Source organism: Lepidochelys kempii, chromosome 1 (assembly GCF_965140285.1).
Source record: "Lepidochelys kempii isolate rLepKem1 chromosome 1, rLepKem1.hap1, whole genome shotgun sequence".
Taxonomy (NCBI): Eukaryota; Metazoa; Chordata; order Testudines; family Cheloniidae; genus Lepidochelys; species Lepidochelys kempii.
The window spans coordinates 159,298,203-159,320,156 of record NC_136380.1 but is presented as its reverse complement, the minus strand read 5'-3'; the positions used below and the strand labels follow the sequence as shown (position 1 = coordinate 159,320,156).

The 21,954-nt window shown below is 43.1% G+C and overlaps 2 protein-coding genes across 6 annotated transcripts in view; both read right to left on the bottom strand.

The window, feature by feature from the left end:
- The window catches only part of PRDM15 (PR/SET domain 15), a 43,892-nt gene extending 30,676 nt beyond the window's left edge, over positions 1 to 13,216 (bottom strand). For all 5 annotated transcript variants that reach the window (XM_073359992.2, XM_073360013.2, XM_073360003.2 and 2 more), the window contains exons 1-3: positions 13,115 to 13,216; positions 4,558 to 4,603; positions 1,021 to 1,114 (exon numbers count right to left, since the gene is read on the bottom strand). In XM_073359992.2, the coding sequence (XP_073216093.1) occupies positions 1,021 to 1,114; positions 4,558 to 4,594 (131 nt within the window). In that variant the 5' untranslated portion in view covers positions 4,595 to 4,603; positions 13,115 to 13,216. The remainder of the gene's footprint in view (positions 1 to 1,020; positions 1,115 to 4,557; positions 4,604 to 13,114) is intronic.
- A 4,142-nt stretch (positions 13,217 to 17,358) lies between these two features.
- Positions 17,359 to 21,954, bottom strand: part of C2CD2 (C2 calcium dependent domain containing 2) — a 54,137-nt gene continuing 49,541 nt past the window's right edge. Inside the window, exon 14 of the mRNA XM_073359954.2 lies at positions 17,359 to 21,200. Coding sequence (XP_073216055.1) covers positions 20,974 to 21,200 — 227 coding nt within the window. The 3' untranslated portion in view covers positions 17,359 to 20,973. The remainder of the gene's footprint in view (positions 21,201 to 21,954) is intronic.

Genomic DNA, 21,954 nt, shown 5'->3' with positions numbered 1-21,954 from the left:
CAGCCTCAGCTCCCCAGATGTAAACCAGGGATGGCAATATTTCTCCCACTCTTTGCCTATCGTGTTTATTTAGACTGTAAGCCCTTCAGGACAGGGACCATCTCCTCTTATAATACATTTATACAGTGACCTCAGTTGGGTCATCTAAACATTAGTGTCACTGCTGGTGGTATGAGGGGGGTGTTTGTCCACCAGCAGCGCTACGAAGAAGAGAAAGTTGATATGGACAGTTTAGCTCTCAATGAGTCAGTCTGGTACTGATCAAACATTCACCGCATTGCCCCCATGCCAAATGTTAGAGATCAGTATCCTTCTCTGAGTTCTACTGTGTGTCAAAATTCCATTGTAAGTGAACTCTCTTTCCCATAGCAAAAAATCAAACATTCCACATCAGAATATAATTCCAAATGGAAACATTTAATGCTTCGATATAAAGTTTACTCCTATTCCTAACTCTCTATTTAATTTGTTCATTTCTTTTGCGGAGCACAAATATTTCTGCTATTTTATTATACACCTAGATTTACTGACAAAACTGGGATTGATGATCACTCTTTAGACGACTTACAAAGATGGAAATGTTCCGAAGTTTTGCTTCTCACAGTAGACGAATTACAGAGGCAGTGCAAAACTGTGTAACTCTTATTAACGCCATGGGAAATTCCCATGAACCATTTTGAATTTTGAAAATCTAGTGCAGCACGTGTAAGGAGAAGGAACGGGATAAATGTCAAACATTTTCAACCAATATAGGAAACAAGTCTCCACCACAACTGGTACTATCTGACTCCTTTGTCGGCAATCTCTAAGAGTTGCCAAGGAATGCATAAACAGAGCCTCTCTTAGGCCTTGATTCAGCAAATCATTTAAGCATGTGCTTTGATTCTTTGTTTAATTGAGGCTGTATCTATTTTGTCGACAGAGGACTTCATTTTTCAGCTGTCAGTCTGGTACCTTTCACAAAGACGAAATTCTCTTTAAAAAACAAACAAGCCATGTAGTCACGCTAAAGTTACTTACCTTGCCCTGCTCAACACAAAGGAGTCTTTGACTGTCACCACTGGGCCCAGCTCAGGACACTCCGAATCATGGTACTGACCACAATCCTCGCACCCTGTAAGTAAACAGCACATAGAGCTGCAAGGTAAATGCTGTCATCGGGCAGTGCTCTCTCAGTCAACAGACACATAGAAAATTTAAACACCAAACTAATGACATACAATAAAGTAGTAATTTGTACTGCCCCAAAAGATATACACAATTGAATCAAACGTATCATTCAACACATACCTAAGACTACCAGAAGACACTTTAAAAATGTAAATATCTTCCTAAAGAAAATATTTGCTAAACAAAACTCCAGTAAATGTTTTGTTTAAAGGTAGGAGGACTTAAAAAACCAACCAACCAAACAAAAAAAAACACAAACCCCCACTGCGCTAGCCTCTCTCAGCTAAAAAAATCACTATTCTGTTCACTGGAGTCCAGGGTTTAAAATGCATAGTCAAAATCTGATGGGCTCTCAGAGACTGGGAGTGAAATCCTGACCCTAATGAAATCCATGGAAAACTGCCATTGGATTTCCCCCTGGGTCCCAAGCTCCGCCCACAGTTGTACCTGTGCAACCCTCCCTTGCAAGTGTATGGCTGGGGGGGGGGGGGGGGGAATTTGGCACTATGGCAACAGCTCCTCTGGACCCTTTCCAATACAATCTGGCAATTCTTTATTACCGGGCAAAATAATACAAGCTTTCAGTTCCCCTAATTTGACTTTTATTTTAAAATACTGTAAGTTATCCAGGGCTAAAGGGAACCCAAGAAACAACCTTTGCCCTGGATAATGATAAAATAAGAGTCAATTTAGGACCAGTCGAAACATACGTTTCTATGTCAAAGAGTTGTCAAAATGTTACTGTGAAGCCAGTTGATTGGATAGGGACAAGAAGTCATCACAGAGAGGATATTCCCCAGCTGCCAAATTCTGCTCCATGTCAAACGTAGGGAACCCTGAGGACTTCAGTAAGGTTGCACAAGAATATTATTGCATACATGTTGCAAATTAACACGATACAGAATTTCATTCCAGACTGTAACTACTGAGAAAGAACACCTTGCTTTTACAATGGGAAACTAAACTCTCACCAGCAGTGTTCACATCTGTGAAACTTACACAGCACTTCCTTAGAGGATTTGCTGTAGCTGAAGCTTTCACTCAATGTTCAGCATTCAAATTAAGAGTGCCTGAAACTTGTGCAAAGATAGTATACAATGTACATACAGCCTGTGGCTCTCCACATTTCTTATTGTCCAGCACTATTTAGGAGTACAAGAAGCATATATCATTTTCTTTAATATCCTGGTGGATGAACAGTCATCAAAGCGGGGAACACTAGCGTTTTTGGACATATGTCTCTGAAGTCTACAGAATCTGTACAGGATGCCTCATAGCAGACCCTCCCCTGAGTTGGAGTACTCACCATGTGTGATACTTAAGGGCTTACGACCACAGAAGAAATACAAAGTCAGACACAAAGAGATAAACCATAGATTTCTCAAAGGGGAGTATATGAGGTTGAGCTTTAGCAGTGAAGATCCCTTTTAAAAGTGAGTTTATGGCTGAAGAATAATTCTAATCAATAAATATTTTAAAAGTACAAACCTTAATAATATTTTGCATTTATATAGTGCTTTTTATTTAAGGATCTCAGAGCACTTTGCAAACAACTAAGTCTCAGTAACATATGAGGCAGGTATTATATCCATTTTGCAACTGGGTAAACTTTGGCACAGTCACTGGGAGAGTTATGAACAGAACACAAGAAGTCTGCTTCCAATTCCCAGCTCTAACCACTAGACTACAACTCCCTCCACTGCATATTCCTATTCCCTAATGATGGCTCAATCCTGCTCCCACTGAATTCAAAGGTAGAATTCCCTGCTCCCACTGAAGTCCAAGTACAGGACTTTATGTGCATCTTTTCAGTCACATGTGCTTAGTTTGCTGGCAGAAAGGAAAAAGTGTCACTGCTGTTGGCACTGCAAAGTTGTCATAATTGCTGAAGAGCACCACATGTTATATTTGGCCTTAGGTTTACCAACACGACTGTCAAACCCATATTTCTGGTGGTGCTGCATGCAACAGAAAGAGACAGCCACAATTTTCAGGCCCCAGACTAAGCATGGAAGAGCTGACATTTTAGAAACAAGTTGTCTGGCTTATAAACTGAGGTAACTGGATATGAAACGCTCTGATGGTCAGTAACTATGGAAGCCCACAATGTCAGGTCTAGACATTCACTTTTCTGAAACAGAAGAGGCCCTTAAATTCTGTGGAAAAATCTCACATAGGAGGCAAGAAACTTCATGAATTCCTGTCCCATCTGGGGTGGGGGTGGGGGGTGTTTGACATACACCATCTGTGGAACTGGCAAGATAACTTGCCCCCCTAAACCCATAGAGGTCAGAGCCTTTTTCTCTGCTTCCTGGTCCTCTCCAGCTTCTACGGCTCTTCTGAGGAGGGGAAGGGGAAGAAGGCTCACTGTGGAGCTGAACAACCCAAGTAGGACTATATCAACTGAATCAGCATTACTATTTAGGGGGGAACTCCAGCAAATTTTGGAAAGAGAGAAGATGTCCCAGTCAGTCCCGTCCTGACCTGTGGAGCCCCAACCCTGAAGTGCACCTACAGGGACTGTGAGAGGAAGTGACTATGACACATACCATCAAGGCAGCACTCTCTGCTCTTGATCTCTCCAGGTCAGATTGGCTAGATCTAGGTCCCGTCCACTTATGTAAGTGTAGCTCACTGGTGAGGGTGTGTTCCAGTTCCACCTCTGTGCCATATCCACAGAGGATGCAAGGCTGTCACAGCCCCAGCTAGAGAGTCTTGACTGTTTAGCCCAAGCTGTAGCAGCTCAAGCTTTTAGCTCTGGAGCTCCCCGGTTCCTTCCCCAGTGTGTCAGTCAAGATGGCAGCAGTCACCTAACCTAAAGGAAACAATTTAGCCATGGATAACCTTTAGGCTTTTAGGATATGTCTACTGCAGTTAGACACCCACAGTTGGCTCGTGCCAGCTGACTTGGGCTTGCGGGGCTCAGGCTAAGGGACTGTTTAGCTGCGGTGTAGACGTTTGCGATCTAGCTGAGCCCCAGCTCTGGGACCCTCCCATCTTGCAGGGTACTAGAGCCTGGGTCCAAGCCTGAGCCCAAACATCTGTACTGCAATTAAAGAGCCCCTTAGCCTGACTCAGCTGGCATGAGCCAGTCACAGGTGTCTAATTGCAATGTAGACATACCCTTAGTCTCTTGGAGGCTAGCAATTAAAAAGCTGAGCTACTAATTCATATCTAGCCATTTCTTGCATTTCCCAACAAAAAACTGAGAATTTGTATTCTTAACTTTGGTGCAATTCCCTCCACACTGCCATAAACTATTTGGGTTTCCCTTAAATAATCACCTTTAGGAAAACAATATAAGAGTAAGTTGGTTTGAACTTCAAAATTAATGCTCTGTAAATACACCTCACATTACGACTCCATCATTATTCTTCTAATACTTACAAATAAACATGGTCTCATTGCTGCCATCTTCTGCCATTTCTGAAACCTGTCAAAATACAAGGGAGAAAACTGAGCATAATGTAAATGCTGCTTCCTGACACAGTTCTAATACACAGATCTAATAAAAGAGTTACCTACTGAGTGATAATATTAACTGACCCCAATGCATGTGCAAAGAGACTACTGAACCCGAGCAGAGTATATCATACATAGAATGTAAAACACAAATTAAAGCGGTTAATGATCCACTAATGCCTATATTAAGGGTGATATCAGGTGCCTTGCAAGACCCCACCTACGATAAATATGATGCTTTTCGTAACCACTCTGGTTCATGCAGTTTTTTTTAATGAAAACAGCAGAAATACATTATTTCAACCCTTAATCCTTACAGAAGCATGTATTTAAACAGTTCACCCCCAGCTCATGTATTATCACACCTTTACAAGCAGGCACATAAACACAATGTAACTTTTTCTTTTACTGCCAAGTATTTTTTCCCTTCCACATAATTGCTCACTACGAATAAACAGCCACTAAACAATGTGGGACTTTTATTCCATTTCACTATAAACTGACCTTCTCTCTGAGTTTACTCTAAGTGCATTCCACTGTACATGACAACAGCACCTGTTAGTAATGTGTCAGCTAAGGCAAGATTCACAAAAAAGGGGGCAGAAATGTTTTAAGCGTGCACCAACTATTCAGGAATTCATACCTTCTATCATCTAGACAGTACAGCACATGGTACATAACCTCACAATGAGCTCATATCCCACAAAACTCTCAGTCATAAAGAGTCAAATTGAGCATGAAGTAGAAGATTCATTTCTCAATGCCTTTGCTTCACAAGCCTGAAATGAGGTCTGCCAGCTTTGGTGTGGTGCACAGTCACATCACATCATTCCTTCCTCCACCTGCAAATACTGTTCTTCTGAGCCAGAAGGATGTCGAAAATGACAAGAATCCATAACGTCAATCCTATGTTCACTAAGGAGATTGGACACAGCAAGCAGAATGGAGAAATGCTGCAATGTGAATCTCAATGCTCAAGTCATGACGCTGGGTTTTTTGGTCATGGGTCAGAGAGCTAAGGAGCTGGGATTCTAAAAACTACAATCCCAGCTGCGGAAGACTGATTTTATTTGATTTATTTTTGGTATTACAGCACAACAAAGGAAAAACTCTGAGAGAGGAGAGTTATTTCTTTGATAAGCACCAACCACGAGCTTGGGTTAAATTTTGGCTGTAAATCATTCATGCCTTTGCACATCTGGTCCAGAGAGGTCACACGCTTTGATAGAGAGGATACAGTACTATTATTACTGGGAGCCCCAGTCATGGATCAGGATCCCATCGTGGTAGACGCAGTACAAACACAGAACAAAAGACAGTGCCTACCTCGGAGAGCTTACAATCTAAGTACTGGGAGTTAGAAAACGCACAATCTAGTCCACCGACTTTGTGATTGTACTTACTCAAGTCACCTGACCTCTATGCAAACAGATTTTCCCTCACCAGTGAATGAGGCTAAGAACCCATACCCTCACTTCTAAAGCACTTTGAGTGTTAACGGATGAAAAGCATTGGATAATTGCTTTTCACTGATGTCTAAATAACCTAAATGGTCAATGGCTGGTTGTTATAACTGGACCCTAGATTTTGTTAGTGATTATCTGGGGCTCACAGCAAAAAATTGGGCAAGCACAAACAAGGTCAGGAAGATCATTTCTCTCCCAACTCCGAGAGGTCATCCTGGTCCTCTAATGACATATCTAGAGGCACAAGAAAGAGAAGCAGAACCCCCAAACAAGGGACAGGCTCTTCCCAGAGCTGAAGTGGGAGATGAGAAGGCAAAATGATCAGCAGAAGAACTAAGAAAGGAGAGAAAGAGGCTGGATTCATTTGAGAGAGGATAAATATAGAAGAATGAGAGATTAAAACTGCAAACTGAGGGAGGAGGGAGAAAGACTAAACACACACCCAGCAGATGGTATAAACAGCAAAGCTAGTCTGTTCTGAGAATCAAAAGGTCTTCATGCTGCCATAGGAAACGTTCACCAAAGATACATCTAGCACAGCAGTCACCCAGGATCACTGAAGAGGCAGAGACCCCTCATGACAACAGAAACACTGTCCCTTCTTGTACAAACCAGATTTATTCATGCTTCATGCAGTTTGCCTGTCCAGAAAATAGAAATATCCAAGAACCATCTCAGAGTCACCAGCAATTGCTTCTGAATGGAGCAATAGTCATTCTGGGTGATGGCTCCTAAAATGCGCATGGGATAAGCATGCAAGTTCCATCAACAGCCCTACCATGTAAATGAGGTCAACTCATGCTCAACTCTTTCTGTTGAGCCTCAGGGATATTTTTAAGACTTCCCTGCAATTCACACTCCTAGCGCAATAGCCCAAGCTGCAGACTTGCCAGTACCACATATATGTATCAGAAGGAAATATCAGATATTTCCTCTACAGCTCTCAGCTGCATTGATGATCACTGAAACTCAAGGTCAGCTCTCCACAGAGATACTAAACATGTTCTTCCTCCTTCTGAAATCAAGAAGCTACTTCTGATTAATTAGACACAACATTGTTTCATTACCAAGTGGATCTGAGCCAGCACTCCACTGGGCAAGTTCCATAGCAAGAAAGAGAACAGGGTGGGCCACTATTGTCCAGTCACTCAGACTCCTCCTGGATCTGTCCTCCGGGCAACGTCCCCCGGGACGATAATCTGGATATCCTCAGTCTCCTTATGAATTCCACCAGATACTACTTCCAACCATTGTCACCCATTCAAGCTTTAATGAAATGTGCTTCTAGTGCATTGTTTCTCAACCCACAGCCCAATCAGCACACAACTGCAGCCCATGTGACATCCTCAGGGCCATACAGATAGTATATATATATATTGTGCGGCTGCAGCTCACATAAACAGTGAGCTGCATATGTAGCCCACAATGGTAAACAGGTTGAGAACCACTGTTCTAGTGTAAAAGAGCCCATACAGCTTCTCCATCGTGTGTTCAGTGCTGACAATGGCTGTGACACTTGTGGAATTCTAGGTCATACATAGTCTATGCCCTTGCAATGGTTTCCATACATCGTGTGGATGGGTCCTAAAGTAATCCCTATAGAATAGGGCTGAGACTCATTGGTGTAGCACACTGCCTGTGTCAAACCTGTTGTGCAAGCAACTCTGGCTTCAGGACTATCAAAATGGCATTTTTCACAAACAGCAGATTAAATCAAAACATGTTTTTCATAATAATGAGGATGCAGATGTGTACTGTTGTGCAAGAACCAAAACTGCTATTTGTTCTGGGAAAGTGAGAGTGATTTAACAGAGAAAGGGGAGAACACAGTAACATCATAATGCTACCCTTTAAGGAGATGAGAAGAGAATAGAAAACAAATACACTTCATTAATTGATAAGGTGCTAACTCTCAGTAAATGTTTTACATCAACTTAATATCCACCTTTCTAAACAAGTGTTTTTGTTTCTTACACCGCACAATGGTTTCTGATGCATCAGAGGTCTTTTCAACAAGTTTAGCACAATGACCTACTGTATTATGTTGAGCAAAGACAGAACAGATAATGCAATATGTAGAAGGCTTCTGATTTTAGGTTTCACCAACAAACACCAATGAAACACTTAAATTGCTGTTTATCCCATTAACACCAGAAAAACACCAGAAGTGGTTACTCAATTCGTGTTGACATCATCCCTTTCCAAGTGCAGTTTGTTTATACAGGCGATGTCCCCGCTCCCCAGCTTGTATCTAATGCAGTGGTGGGCAACCTGTGGCCAAACCACAGCCACTGGGAGCTGCGGGAGGCCGTGCCTGTGGACAGTCAACATCAGCAAAATGTCTCACGGCCCACAATCAAATTACCCTGATGGGCCGCATGCAGTCTGCAGCCCACAGGTTGCCCACCACTGGTGTAGACCCTGCTGGGATGTACTAAAGGTTCCCTACTGCGCTTTAACATAGTATTTTTGAAACAGTACTACATATATGTACAAAGAGAAAGCCCCTCCCAAAAAACAATTTTGGACATCTACATGAAACTCAAAACTTACTAAAAACAAGCCCTGAAAAATTAAATTAAAAAATCCTGAAAACCAGAAGCTGTAATTATACATCAAGTAGACTCAAAACTGCTGTGTAAATATATCCATTGGGACTGAGCTAATAAAATTTGCTAAAGGAAACACCTCAGGTGCAGAGAGAGATCTCAAAGACTACTGTACATTACTATATGCACTCTCATGATACAGATTTCTGTCTAGTCTCTACAACTTTGGTATTCCCAAATTTGAAGAAGGAAGCGTAACCCTACAACTGGACTGATGATTCTTCTTTGCATTCACATAGAACTTTTCAGGCAAGGACTTCAAAGGTCTTTGCATACCTGAAGTAAGTTTTCGTAATACCCTTTTGAAATATGTTTTATTATGCCCCTTTAACACATGGGTAAATGAGGCCCAAAGAGGTGGAAAAACTTGTACAAAGTCACACTGTGTGGCACAGCTGAAGACAGAACCCAATAGTTGTTACTTCCAGTTTCTGCTCTAACCCTGAGACCATGGGATCCCTGAGACCATTTCCTCCCTAAGATACTAACATTCGTACAAGCAGAGAAATCTATTAAGTTACTCATTCCACTGCACATAATTATCGGCTTGTAGAAGTGATAATGAACTTCTGTAAAGCCCAGACATTTTTGTACGAGACTGACAGGAATAGTTCCATGGTGACTAAGCAAATGAACAGCAATGTTCCCATCTCCATGCATGAGGAGTTCTGCAAATAATGTTTCAGCTAAGCGGACAATGGCCATTAGATCACAGGTGCAGAATGTACTCTCAGCAATGGAGGAAGGGCAGGACAGTATACCCTTTAAGTAGAAAGAGTGAGGAACTCACATCAGCTTGATAGGTGACTTCTGACTTACCAACCTGCGCTTGTTTTTGGGGTCAAGGGTTGAAGAAATGATGTGTGAACAGCCCAAGTTTCTTTAGCAAATTGTCTACACCGAGGAGCATATGAGTTCTGTCAGCCCACAAATAGCAAGCTATCATCAGCTCGATGTACTTTTAATATAATAGTTAGCGAAGAGAATCTGTTGGTTTGTCCCTTCAGTTACCAATATACATAACTATACCCAAGTGATAGATAGCATCCTATAGTTATATGTTAAACCAGTTAAGATTTTGCAACTAAATGGGAGAATTTTAACCACCCCTCAAAAGTTTGCAGCATTACTCTAATAATCATCAGCAGATTGTAAATGTAGGTGACACCTATTTTCTGATTTTACACCTAACTGAGCAATTTTGTACATAAGCAAGAGCTCTAAGCAGGTAAACTCCCTTTTTCCAACTGTGCTAAGGCTACAATCCTGAAAGCTTTTCCGTATTCACAACCTATAAAATCCACGTGGAGCTTCATTTAAGTCAGCCCCACTGAGGCACAGGGTGCAAGTTGCAGGATCAGGACCTATGCATTTAAATTGCACTTATAAAAATATTTCCATTTATCTGAGCATACGAGAGTGAGAGCACATTGTTACATATTTAAAACACAGAGTTGGAAAATGTAGGTCATAGTGGCAAAATGCGCAATTTTGGTTTCACAAATTGAACTGGTAACCTAGATATAAAGGGAAACGATATAATTTTTTTAAACTCAAGCATAAGATGCGTAGACTCAAACCTTTAATTCTGCCTGAATTTATGAGGATACCTGTCATTATGAAAACAAACAAGGATGAGAGTATATGATACAGGTTTCCCTTTCTACATTACAGTATAATTTCACTAATTTGCACAAATAACTGGACACACTACAACTGAATGAAGGTTGCAAATACACACATAAAACAAGAAGAATTCATCAAAAATTTACTTTGTTCACTTATTTCACTATGTAGTTTACATATAATACTTTTTACCATACTAAAGATTTTTTTGCAGTATATTTTGTCAAGTAATAAAGTTTTAGTAACACAAGGCTTCAGTATACAGTTCTACTGTTAATTTTTTTGCTGAGATGGGGAAAGCATGTCTTATTTTTTATGCCCCAATCACTTAGAGTGCAGATTAGCAAAGTGTAAAGTACTGAGTTTGTGCTGTTTTAAAAAGATACAGCACATTTTATTTAGCCCCTCTATGAACATGATAATCACTTGTGTATACTAAGAAAAAGTAAACTTCAAAGTGTATTTAATGAAAGGCATCAGCAAGGAATGAATGTTTTATAGGAAAGAGCACTGAATGCACCATGGAAAAGGACATTTTTCCTTTATAATTCAACCTACAGCATCACACCTTGTTCTTAGTTATAGGCCAGCACTTATAAAGCAGAATCAAAATAACAGGGCCAATATGTTTTATAATGTAAGTGGCTTGAAATAAAACCAGAACATTACATTGTTAACGGCCATCAGAAAACTCAAAGTACTTCCTCATAACATGAAATGTTATCCTGCCCTCCCCTAGTCCTGTCTTCCTGACTTCATCATGCCTTTAAACCCCATACTTTAACAATAAATTTAGGTATCAGATACATTCATTTATACCATTTGATGCACCCCAATAAGCAGATAAATGTTTCTGAAGAAATATAGATGGGATATCAATAAGGCCACAATATTACATTTTAGGCTAAAATCTGTTACTAAACAAAATAAGGTTACTGCAAAACTTTCAAGTGTCTTCCACTTCCACAGGCCAGAATGACAATACAGAACTCACCATGACAGTTACAGGGTGGAGAGGACCATACCACTTTCATCTTCACCACCACTGCCTGAAAAGTACATTTCCCTTGGAGGCCAAGAGGGCTGGGCTATTTTAAATGTAAAGCTACTAAGAAATTTATATATCAATATCATGATGGCAATGCCTGTATTATGTAAATAATACTTAATAATTTCCTAAATGAGACCACTTCCCAACCTGCTTACAAAGGGCCCGATCCAATTTAACTTTAAGATTGCTTTGGGCACAATCCTATTTGTTAACATTGCCCAAGAAGATCTTGTTTACATTAAATGCAAAAGAGTAGTGAGTCACACTTCAAAAATATATAAGGGACCAATCAGAAAAAGCCCCACTGCCTGGTAGAGGTGGTCTTTAACGATTGAAGGAAATAGAGATATTATGAAGTGGCTTCTTCTGAATGCATTCGATGAAGTGAGCTGTACCTCACGAAAGCTTACGCTCAAATAAAATTGTTAGTCTCTAAGGTGCCACAAGTCCTCCTTTTCTTTTTTCTGACAGCAGTGGTTTCCCTCACTGGAGGTGGGGTCTTTAGCACAGATTTCACTTTCTGTGGCAGAATAATGCTTTGTCACAGCTAACTCCTTTCAGGTCTAGGTAATGTACTAGACCCTAAGACAGAACAAATCCCTTAAAATTGGAAGTCAAAACATCTCACTTATTCACAGAGCTCAAAAAGGGCTTGTGTATCCAGACACAGAAGTAATAACAACCATCTCTGGATATATACAATAAATCCTGCCTCGCTGTGGACGTGCAAAGTGTTTTCAGCTTGTATTTTAACATGCTGTTTAAATAACCAGCTTGCGCATTTATGGACAGGAAGGACTCACAAAGAGTCTGTTCATCAACACCTAAGTTACGTTTCAGAGTAGCAGCCGTGTTAATCTGGATCCGCAAAAAGAAAAGGAGGACTTGTGGCACCTCAGAGCTTAACAAATGTATTTGAGCATAAATAATTAAATGAGCTGTAGCCCACGGAAAGCTTATGCTCAAATAAATTCGTTAGTCTCTAAGGTGCCACAAGTCCTCCTTTTCTTTTTACCTAAGTTATGGTGATTTCACCCCTGCGACAACAGATACAATCTCTCTCCGGTCTCAGCAGCGAGTCTGTGTCGGGCTCTCCAGGAGAGGTGCGGGGGGCTATATTTAAAACCGGATTTACTAGCGTTGAGCTCCTGCCCGGGCTTACAGCGGCGGCAGCCCTGGGAAGAGGTTGGGAACCAAGGGGGGCGGGCGGGGGCGAGCTGCGTGCGGGGTGGGGGGGGAATCGTTTACACCCCGCGCTCCGGAGAAATAAAGGGGGGAGGAGGGGTATGCACCACGGCTCCTCAGAGAGCGACATGGGGCCTGCAGGCTCCCGCGCCCCCGGCACCTGCCCAGCCCCACCCCAGCCGGGCTCCGCGCGGCCCCTTTCGGGGCTGACCCGCGCGCTCCCGGCTCCGGGCTGCAGCTCCGAGGCGCCGGCGGGGGGGCGGGTGGCTGGGCCGGGATCGGCTCCGCCGGGTTTTGCCTCGGACCCGCCCGGCCCCCCCGGCAGCGGCGGCGCGGCCGCTGTAACAAAGAACAGGCGGCCTGGAGATGGAGATGGAGGCGGCGGCAGCGGCGGCGCAGCCGGACCGGGGGCCCCGCGCGCCAGGGGCAACCCCAGGGGGGCGGGGGCGGCGCGGCGGGGGCGCGGTGGGGGTGGGGGGGGGGGTTTCGCCGGCCAGGGGCAGGCGGTGCCGCGCGCCGCGCTGGAATGCGGGGATTTGCGTTACCTGCTTTTGGAATGTTCCGACCCGGATCGAATCCGGACTCCAGGTTCCGATCCACTCCGGAAACCACGCGCCACCGGAAGCCGGCCCGGCCGCCCGCCGGCAAAGCACCATGGGAGTCGTAGTTCGCGGGAGGGGCGCCTACTCTCCCGCTGCGCCGCGCGGGGCGGTGGGGGCGGGGCTGTTACCCGCCAGCGCTGTTGCAGTCGCGCTTCGGGGCCCTCGGTGCAGGGCGCTGTACGCCCGGCCGGGTCGCCTGACAGAGCTCAGCCACCACCCCTGCAAGCTCGCCTGCAGCCCAGGGGGGTGGGGCGCGCCTGCCCGCCCCCAGTTTAAGGGACCCTCCGTTATTTCATTGCTTTGTAGCTGGCTTGGTAGCTCTCCGCGTGCCTGTGCAGCGACTCCCCTTATTCTTGCCCCCGCGCTCGCTGCACAACTGGGGATCCTGTGCAGCCCCCCCCTCCCCCCGCGCCTCGGGCAGCCCAGCCAGGGCTCAAGCCAAGGTGCTGCAGGCTGCCGCCGGCCGGCCCTGCGCCGCCCCTCGCACTAACAGCCACCTGCTCCAGCGCTCAGAGCTGTGGAAACGATGCCCTTAGGTCGCCTAATCCCCCGCTAGCGGCGCACCTTAGGCCACAGAAGACTTCTGCCCTTGCTTAAGAGGTGTATTTGGGCATAAGCTCTCGTGGGCTAGAACCCACTCCATGGGATGCAGCCGCTGAAGTGGGTTCTAGCTCAGGAAAGCTTATGCCCAAATACATCTGTTAGTATTTAAGGTGCCACCGGACTCCTTCTTGTTTTTGTGGATACGAGGGGCTGGCCAGGGGCATGGCAGGGGCACTCCTGCTCCGCCCAGCCCCGTGCAAGGGCACTATTTACAAACCAGCAATGGCCCACCAGGCCCTGTGCTGCCAGCATGCCCCTTCCCTTTGGGGTTAGGCCCATGCCATGCCCTGCCCCAGAGCCCCCTCCCCCCCACCTGCTATGTCCAGCACACCCCCAGACCTTGCCACAAATGCACTGGGCCCTGCACACCACCACCCCTGGCCAGCACCCCCCTGCCTACAGCCCCACCACAACTGCCCAGCACCCCACGTAGAACCTCCACTCCCTAGTGTCCCAACACACACACAGCTCTTCCCCACCCCCTCACAGCCCTGCACCCCCAGAGACCCACTCCCCCATGCCCTGCCTCCCAGCCGCACTCACTGGCCACGCTGGGGCGTGACTGTGTTGGCCGGGCTGAGCCGCCAGCGCAGCCAGGGCTGGTCCCGGGGTGGGGAATCGTACCAGCCCCTCAGGAGTGGCCTGATTAGCCAGGCCAGGGGCCTGCCCCAGCTAGGCTCCCTCAGGACCCATTTGCCTGGAGGGGCCCAGCCAAGCCCACCACAGTCCCCTCCCCCACAACTGGCTAGGCTTCTGCTCCAGGGAGACAGGTGGGGCCGTATAGATAATGGGAAGAAGAGACTGCCTGGAGCCGGAGATGCACTGGGGTCCGGCCCGGAGGCAGAGAGGAGCTGGCAGGTGGGACCTGGGGGTGGAGAGGAACCCTTGGCTGACCGGCAGGCAGGCCAAGAGGAGCAAGTGGTGGGCGGGGGAGGGAGAGCCAGCGGGCTGGTGGCGGCTCAGTGCAAGTGGAGCAGGCTGGGGCCTCTTCTGAGCATGGGCCTGGCTCTATTGTAAACCCACTACTGACTTACCTGAACATGCTTAACCCTGATGTGAAACTGGATGTGCTGGCTTTTTGGAACAGTCATCAAGACACTTCCCCATTTCAGCAAAGTGACATGATGAGCTCTGAGTGTACCCCGTGGGTGTCTTGACACAGGGTGCTTATTTTCAAGGGTGGACTACCTCCAGGACAGCAAGAGGCTCAACAGGAGTGAGGATGCTTTGAAGAAAATTATGTAAGTGTACGCAAATCAGGATTTCTGGAAAAACTATTTGCGCCAAGTGAGACAAAAATATCTTTGTACATAAAAAATGTTTCAATTATACTGTAGTAAAATGTGTATATTATGAATGTGTTTTTCTCCCCCCCCCCCCCCATTTTTCTATTTTTTAAAACCCCAATTTCATCTAACTTTTAATATTTGGAAAATGAACATTGAAAAATTCCAGGATTTTTTTTTCCCCCTCCACACACAAATAAAAATTAACACACACAGAACACTCAGTATTCTTTAGGCAAACAGCTCCATTCAGTTCATCTAAACACCACTGCATCTTGACATCCAATACTGCTCCACTACTACATATACATAATCCTGCCTCAGTGCAGGGGGCTTGACTACATTATCTGCCAAGCCCTACTTTTGTAGGATTCCACACAAGGTGACATCTGGACATTCTGTTCTGCTAAAGGACCTTTTCTGACAAAAAATGGTGAAGTGATAGTTGGCTTTGGGATATAACAAATTGTTCATTAAAAGCTGGGCATGTTCATGAACCTGGACAAACAATGCAAACATCAAATCTTAGGCTCAAATTATTCATTCGTCCCTCAGTCCCCTCCAATAGGCTGCCTCCCAGCACAGTTTTAGAATGCATCCCAATAGCACAGCAAGGGATCCTTCCTAGATGGGCTCCGGCACAATAAGAACGGAGCAACACAGGGTCAGGCACAGCTAGGAGGAGCTTGCTGCTAAAAGAAAACAGGTAAAGAGGCCCTGAAAACATGGAGTCGTCTTATTAATGCAGATGAGCAGACAAGCAATGCAGTACACCTGGAAGACCAAGGCATATATGACAGGATACTACACAGAGACAATCGGTGTTTATTATTTTATGTACAGCAGTAGTTCTTTCTTTTTAAAAAAAGAAGACATCCTCTTTTCATGCTTATTAGTGATAGTCTAATAAATCTGTACAGCATAGTCCTCTTAATTACACCAAGTTATTTTAGTGTACAAATTTAAAAAAGTTATCACAGCTGAGTGCTAAGAGTAAATGTTTCACCCTGTTTGGAATATGCGAGCATATTACACCCTTGGTAAACAGCTACACTTTTTATATAGGGATGTTAAATAACAAGATTGGCAAGATAACCAGTTCCATATACACAAGCTACTTTTGCAGCTCGCTAGTAGCTTCCACAACAGCAGTATAGCTGTCCTGAGTAATACATCGCTCACCCTTAACTGAATGGTAGGAAGATTAACTGAATGTATTCAGAGTTTATTTATCATTAAGTCCCTGATTCAGCCAGGTACCTAAGCACATGCCTTACTTTAAGTACATGAATCGTCTCACTGAAGTCAATGTGGATGTCAAGGAGTAAATGTGAGGCCATTGGTTGCTAAAAGCAGTTTAAAACAACAACTCTGCTCTTTACATCATAGCTTTTCCAGTAGGGCAGCTACATCTAAATATGGACTGTACTAATAGGCTCTGTTCCCTTCAAGCAATCATTTAATCCTATGCTATGGTGTACTTGGGTTTATGATGATACCCTGCTCGCACATATCTTAACTTTCGGCTTTATATTCAATGAGACACAATCAATAAAAAAAAGAAGTCACATTTATATGATTCCTCCTCTACCCCTCAAACCTCATAGTACTATTGCTCTAACATCTAAGGGATCACTAGAACTGAAAGGGACTATTTGGCGTGAGGGTGGGGAGTTGAAGTGCTGTCAAATGCACAAAGTATAGTTAGTTTCACCGTTTCCTTCTGCAAATTTTACATAACAATAAAGAGAAAACACATGGGGGAAAAAACAAATAAACCAACCCCTGTATACTTTCTTTGGCTTACAGAATGCACGGATAAATAAGAATTAAAAAAACCACCACAAAAAGATTTCATGAATTATTTCCACAATACAGCTTTGAGATTATATGAGAGAGAGAGAGAAAACGAAAACATAATGCAAAGGTTTTGATACGTGATGTGATATTCCTTCTCAAATGCTGAACTACTAAAATTATTAAGGTGTGTGTGTCTGTAAATTACAACCCCTGTCCTTCCCCAAAGTTAGGGAACCATGCTGGATCTGATCTTGCAAGGTGCAGTGCTGCCCCAGTGCCCGTTGATATTCTTCACAGATTGCAAAAAGAAAAGGAGTACTTGTGGCACCTTAGAGACCAACCAATTTATTTGAGCATGAGCTTTCGTGAGCTACAGCTCACTTCATCGGATGCATACTGTGGAAATCCGATGAAGTGAGCTGTAGCTCACGAAAGCTCATGCTCAAATAAATTGGTTGGTCTCTAAGGTGCCACAAATACTCCTTTTCTTTTTGCGAATACAGACTAACACGGCTGTTACTCTGAAACCTTCACAGACTGTGGCAGGAAGCATTTAGCACCTGAGAGGATTGGACCCAGTGTTAATGTTAAGTGCCATGCCCAATCTTGCTGAACTCTGTGGCAAAACTCATGTTCACTTAAATGGGAGCAGGCTGTAGGTGAACTACTGGTATGTGCCCATCTATTCCCATAGGATTGAGTGTTGCTAGCTCTTGCAATTTTAACGGTGAGCTTTCCAATATGAGATTTTATTTAAAGCCCCAGTGCCTGGAAACAAAATTACATGAGAATCTCAGCTTTCATTTAAAAATAAGAGTAAGTTCCTAGCCCTCATGGTTGCAGAAGAAAGCTTGAAAAACATGACTAAGTTCACCCTAAAGGCTCAGAAACCAGAGGGCATATAACCCCCTCACATTTATTTTTAATCTCATAATTTTGGGGGGTCTGGATCATGATTTTGAACATTTGAAATACTGAGGATTTGAACTGTCAGTTTGGGCTCACAACTAATGACTATGGCTAACATGCTCTCAATGCTATCTACAGTGATTTCTAGAAGAGGGGAAAAATGACCTAGCCACATGCGGCAAATCTTAAATCACTATCCATCTGAACAGGGCTATTTTGGAGGGGCCCATTGAGAAGCTTTTAATTTATTAACAAAAATTAATCTTTTATCCCAAATGTCTTTGTCCCCTCCATCTTGAGAATAGGTTACACTAGTCTCCACCTCAGTTCCCCACCACCAAAACTCAAATTTTGGCAGTCATCCAAGACTTCCATAAAAATCAAGAGTTACTGGTCTACTGGGGGTGGAGGAGAGAGCCTCCTACTTGCATTCTGCCAAGATGAATGTAATCCCTCACACCAATTTAAAAGATGAGCCACACAAGGTTTTGTACACAAAAGTCCCAACTCAGTAATTTAACAGACTTTAAATGTTTAGTGTCAAATGTTTTGTTCACAATCAGTGATACTTTTCACTCATCAGGGCCTAATCCTGCACTTCCTAGGTTCTTGTATACTATGGTGATATGCACCTAAGGAAAACTTTAGTTTAGAAAGGCCACGACATTTAGGGTTTAATTTTGTTTTTCCTCCTTTCAGCAAACAGCATCACTAAGGGCAAGTTTACACTTAAAATGCTGCATTGATGTAGCACTGAGTTGTGTCACTGTAGTGCTTTAAATAAAGACACTCTAAACTGACAGGAGAGAGCTCTCCCACCAGCATAATTAATCTGCCTCCCATGGGGGGCAGGATGTAGGGTGGTATAACTACATTGCTCAAGGGTGTGGATTTTTAAACCTGAGCAATGTAGTTATACCAATATAAGTCTGTAGTGTAGACCAGTTCAAAAACTTTAAATAGGGAAGGGATCTCTCTTTTACCTACCATTACATGCCAACACCTAATGAAATCAAGGGGAATTGTGCGTGCACCAAAGGAGTGCAGCCTCAGCCTTTTAGTGCTGATAGCATCAGCTGTTGTACAGTAGATATGGAATCCTAACCTCGGTTTTTTGCAAGTTAGTAAAAAAGGAGGAAGTCTCAAATATGTGAAAGTAGGATTTTAACCTAATCCCAAATCCATAATGATTTCGGATTTAAAAAAAGACAACCCAAAATAAAAAACCCACAAAAGCTGTAGAGTGTTGCATAGTTATATTACAAAAAACTGCAACTGCAACAAACTTAAGATTTTTTTAAAATAGTGTTTAAAAATGCCTGCAGGTATTTATAACAACAAATACAGCAAGACTGTTGACAGTACATATTTTTTGCAAAATGGTATGCATGACAGTACTGCCACAGTGCTATTACTAGGCCAAATAAAATGTATTTGGAACTAGAGGCTCAGTTAAAAGCATTTGGTGGTTCATTTCTTTGGATATTTGATTTTTTGCTGAAGATTCCCCCACCCCAGTTTTATACCCTTCAGTACATCTTTGCTAAGGAATCTGGAGCCTACCAAAAGTATTGAAAGCTCTTAGTTCAATTATTCCACAGTTTCAATTTTTGGAAACTATAACTTTAAGGCTAAGGCACAATGCTGCCATCCTTACTCAGTCAAATGTCTTATTGAAGTCTTTGGGCCAAATTCACTAGTGACAGAAGCAGGCACAATTCTGTTTACATCAATGGAATTGTATCAGTTTAGATTCGTGGTGATACTGGTGCAACGCAAGTGTTTGCCTGGGTAAAGACAGCAGGATTGGGTGCTATGTTCTCAACAGGGAATGCATATATGGCAAAGGAATGTGTAAACAGGCATACATGAGAAAAATATGTTATCTGTAAAATGCATATAGAGATTGAAGTTTTATTCCCCTCTTCTTAGACAGTTTAACTAAGTGAGAACTATAATTTTTCTTTTACCAGATTTTAAAGAAAGGAGCCAACTGCAATATATTTTAAACACACACAAAAAACCCAAACAAACCAAAAAAACTCCCTTACCATAGGACAAAACTTGTAAACTTGTAACTGAAGGAGGGGAAAGAGAAACTTTTCAAAAATTCTGTTTTCCAGGCTACTGGTAACTGGCAAATCAGACCATGAACTAATACAAATCTAAGTAGGATTAAATGTGATCTACACAAAATTTATTGCTCCTAACTTTGCTTTTGATACGATTGCTAGTATACTGGTCTACAAAGTACTGTAGATAAGGGAGTAGAGTCCCCAACATAACTTTTGCATTAGCACGTTTAGCTTCTCATATAGTGGGGAAATAAAAGTAACAGTAAGACCTTTTAAATACTTTGTTTGCAAGTGGGAACAAAGTAAACCTAGAAAAAAAGGGTTTTTAGCACAATATATGCACAGAATTAAATATTCTAGGATACGTATTTGCATAATCATCATTATGGCTAATATCAAAGGTACATGTCTATCTACACTGATTTAGCAGTTATTACAGCAGGATGTCTTAACATTTTATTTCCTTTTTCAGAAACAAAGCAGTTTCCAAATTATAACAGGAACCAGATCAGGGTCTCTCGGCTTCCACTTTCAGCATGTCTAGAAACCCAAGTTGAGATCTGCACTGCTACTATTGTTTCATATTACAGAAGCAAAAACCACAGTGGTACATTACCTCTTCACAGTAGTCCAGTCATCTATCTGGAAACCAAGAAGTCATGTTGTCTAGAAGTTAAATGTAAACTAGATTTAATATTCTAAAAAAAAGGTGAGCCTCCCCAGTCACACCACTTCTACAGTACGACCCATCTTCTCTACCCCCATCCCCCCCAAAATAAAAATATCATCACTAGGAGTGGTAGATTCAAACCTTCTGCAAATCAGGATTGAATGCAGAGTGACAACTTGGATTGGGGTGGGGAGGCGGGGACCATGCCGTCATCATACAATCAACACTATTTATGCTGGGGTAGGCTGGTGAGGACGGGATTCTTCTTGCTTAAAGGCTTTAAAAAAAAAAAAAAGTGTTTTGGAAAAACAGAAGCCAAGCTTTGTCTGCTTATTCCAGAACCACTGCATTTGTGAATATCATTTTATGCATGTCACAATCTGTGTTTACATCTTCTAGTATGGTTTTGTAAACAGCTGATCAATTGATGTGCAAGTATCATTCAGAGAGCATTAGGTTTTATACACATGGCTCCATGGAAGTGCAATTCAGCTTATTCTTGCTTTTGTTCTTAGAAAGAATTTTCTTGTGAAGGATGCGTGTTAGCGTTGCTCCCTTCCTTCGTGTTTCATCAGACGTTGGCTGCTGCAGGTAAACAAGGTCATTGTGCGACTGGCTCATTCCTGGATCCTTCTGATGATGCCGCCGCCGGAAAAACAGCTTTGCACTTTTTTTCAAAATTCCACCTACAGAGGTGAACGAGATGGAGAATTTAGATATAAATACGCTTTTCCCGATGGATCATCATTTTATTTTGTTTTTAACATTCTATTAAAAAATAATCATCGTCAGTTTTAAGTTATGCCCTCTGAAATACTTAAGTGTGAAAGAAACTAGGAAACCAAGAATGTTCTGTACTGGAGCAAGAATATTATGAAAGTTCTCTAGGTTAGATAACATCGATGCTCTATCCAAGTTCTGTTTTGTAGCTAGTCACAATAAGTTAAGTTTGCCTGTACACGATCTGTACTGTCAACTAGATGCTCACGACAGAATGCATCTACATTGTATGCTACTGTATTTCCAGCAACATTCAGACATATCCTCCCTCTGCCCCAAAATGGAACAATCTTGGGAAAGGTTTCAGAGTAACAGCCGTGTTAGTCTGTTTTCGCAAAAAGAAAAGGAGTATTTGTGGCACGTTAGAGACTAACCAATTTATTTGAGCATGAGCTTTCGTGAGCTACAGCTCACTTCATCGGATGCATACTGTGGAAACTGCAGAAGACATTATATATACACACAGAGACCATGAAACAATAAGGAGAGTGGTCAGTTTGGATGAGCTATTGCCAGCAGGAGAGTGAATTTGTGTGTGTGTGTGGGGGGGGGTGTGAGAAAACCTGGATTTGTGCTGGAAATGGCCCACCTTGATTATCATGCACATTGTAGGGAGAGTGGTCACTTTGGATGAGCTATTACCAGCAGGAGAGTGAGTTT